Genomic DNA, 1,794 nt, shown 5'->3' with positions numbered 1-1,794 from the left:
ATGTTTGAGGAGGATTAAATATACTCATATGGAATTATATTTATTTTTTTAAATAATAAAAAACTAACTTGAAATTAATTTTTTTCATTTTCGTTAGAGGAAAAGGGTATATGTGAGCCATTTATATATAATTAGGGGTATATATGAGCCACTTTCATAACGAGGGGTATATCAACTCTAAATGACAAAGTTGAGGGGTATATCAGACCCTTTTCCCTACTTAAAATTTGAAACCAAGTTTAGGATCCAATTTATGTATTATGCTTAAATGAACAAGCAAAACAATGGAGCTTTAACTTAATTTGAGCTCCCCTTTTGTGTTGTTTACTTGTTTTCCAATTCAATGGCGGAAAATTATAGCCTTCAAAGTTCCCATATACAGACAACCAATTTCAGCGAGAACGAAGTCGAACAGGAGGACCCCTCATACTCCTTTTCTCCTTCTAACCTTACCTTCTTTATTCCCTCTTTTGACGATTTTGACTCGGGCCCCGAATCCGTTGATTCGGAGTCCGACCGCTCCGACTTGATCGCAAACCCTACTTCCTTCTTCTATGGCAATGAAGACCAAATGGACCTTGTAACCGATTTGTTCGACTCCCGAAATGACTACGTTACGGATCATCCCCGTGTTGTTCACAGCAATTCCAATGTTAGGGTTTTGCCAGACGGTGAAGAAGTAGAGCTTGAGTTTGAATTTGATGGACTTCGGGTCGTTGGGGTAGACTCCGAGTCCGATTCAGAAGATGTGGAGGTAATTTCGGGGGTTATTCACCAAATTGGTGATTCGAGAGTGCCGGATTTGTGGAGCTGTTTTCGGGTTGGTGATGAGGGGGATTTGGATGAAGATTCAGAGTGGGAAGAAGTTGAGAGGGTTGAAGGGAGGCGGGACAATATGAGTTACCTGATTGGACGAATGGAAGAAATTTCTGTTTCTTCTGATTTCTCTTCCGAAGAAGGAAATTTGGGTTTGGGTGAAGACGGAGAAGCGGGGCAAGTGAGGAATTTAGAATGGGAATTTCTGGTGGCGGTTAATGATCTCGAAAGGAGCCTTGAATTTCACAATGCTGTTATACTTCAAGATGACGGTGGGTTTGGTACTTTTGATTTTGTTGGAAGCCAAGAGAGGTTAAAGGGTAGTCCACCAGCAGCTAAATCTGTACTGGAAAATCTTCCTTTGGTGGTCGTGAGTGATGAAGATTTGAAAGGAAGCAATGCAGCTTGTGCAGTTTGCAAAGATGAGATTTTGTCAACGGAGAAAGTGACTAGGTTGCCTTGTTCTCACTATTACCATTGTGATTGTATTTTGCCATGGCTAAATATCCGTAATACATGTCCTGTTTGTCGCCACGAGTTTCCCACGGATGATGCTGATTATGAGAGGGAAAATGGAAGGAGTGCTGGTCCAGGACATGTTAATGATTTTCAGGTTAGATACAATTTTGAACCTGTGCTCTGACATTGCAAATTCTGTTCTGTTGACAGATTTCCTGGACATAGTACAAATCTCATTTTAGCTAAGCATGTTCAAAATCTTTTCATATAATTTTCCTTTTTCTTCCTTACCTTTTTAGTTTTGGTACTATATATGTAAAGTTGCCAATTTTATTCTGTGAGTATCACATAGACAACTAGTTGGATTACCACTGAAAAATGATGAAAACTCTGAATCTCTGTATATTCAAAAGTTAGTAGTTTCTTCTCCAGCTTGAAAATATTAGTTGCCGAATCATTATCTTGGTAATATGGTGGGGAAGCTTTTCAGAATCTTGACCTTAGTGTGTTCTAATATTT

At 39.2% G+C, this 1,794-nt stretch overlaps 1 protein-coding gene across 1 annotated transcript; it reads left to right on the top strand.

Moving 5' to 3' along the window:
• Nucleotides 1-895: 895 nt before the first annotated feature.
• LOC102594265 (E3 ubiquitin-protein ligase RNF181) lies at nucleotides 896-1,500 on the top strand. Its single transcript, XM_015307992.1, has 2 exons — nucleotides 896-1,429; nucleotides 1,486-1,500. The coding sequence occupies exons 1-2, from the start codon at nucleotides 896-898 to the stop codon at nucleotides 1,498-1,500; spliced, it is 549 nt and encodes a 182-aa protein (XP_015163478.1).
• The last annotated feature ends 294 nt before the right edge of the window (nucleotides 1,501-1,794 follow it).

Source organism: Solanum tuberosum, unplaced genomic scaffold, assembly GCF_000226075.1.
Source record: "Solanum tuberosum cultivar DM 1-3 516 R44 unplaced genomic scaffold, SolTub_3.0 scf00004, whole genome shotgun sequence".
In the NCBI taxonomy this organism is placed as follows: domain Eukaryota; kingdom Viridiplantae; phylum Streptophyta; class Magnoliopsida; order Solanales; family Solanaceae; genus Solanum; species Solanum tuberosum.
This window is presented reverse-complemented; position numbering and strand designations above follow the sequence as displayed.

Bases quoted from the DNA above. Each gene is read 5' to 3' on its own strand.
- LOC102594265 (XM_015307992.1), top strand. From the start codon at position 896: ATGAGTTACCTGATTGGACGAATGGAAGAAATTTCTGTTTCTTCTGAT.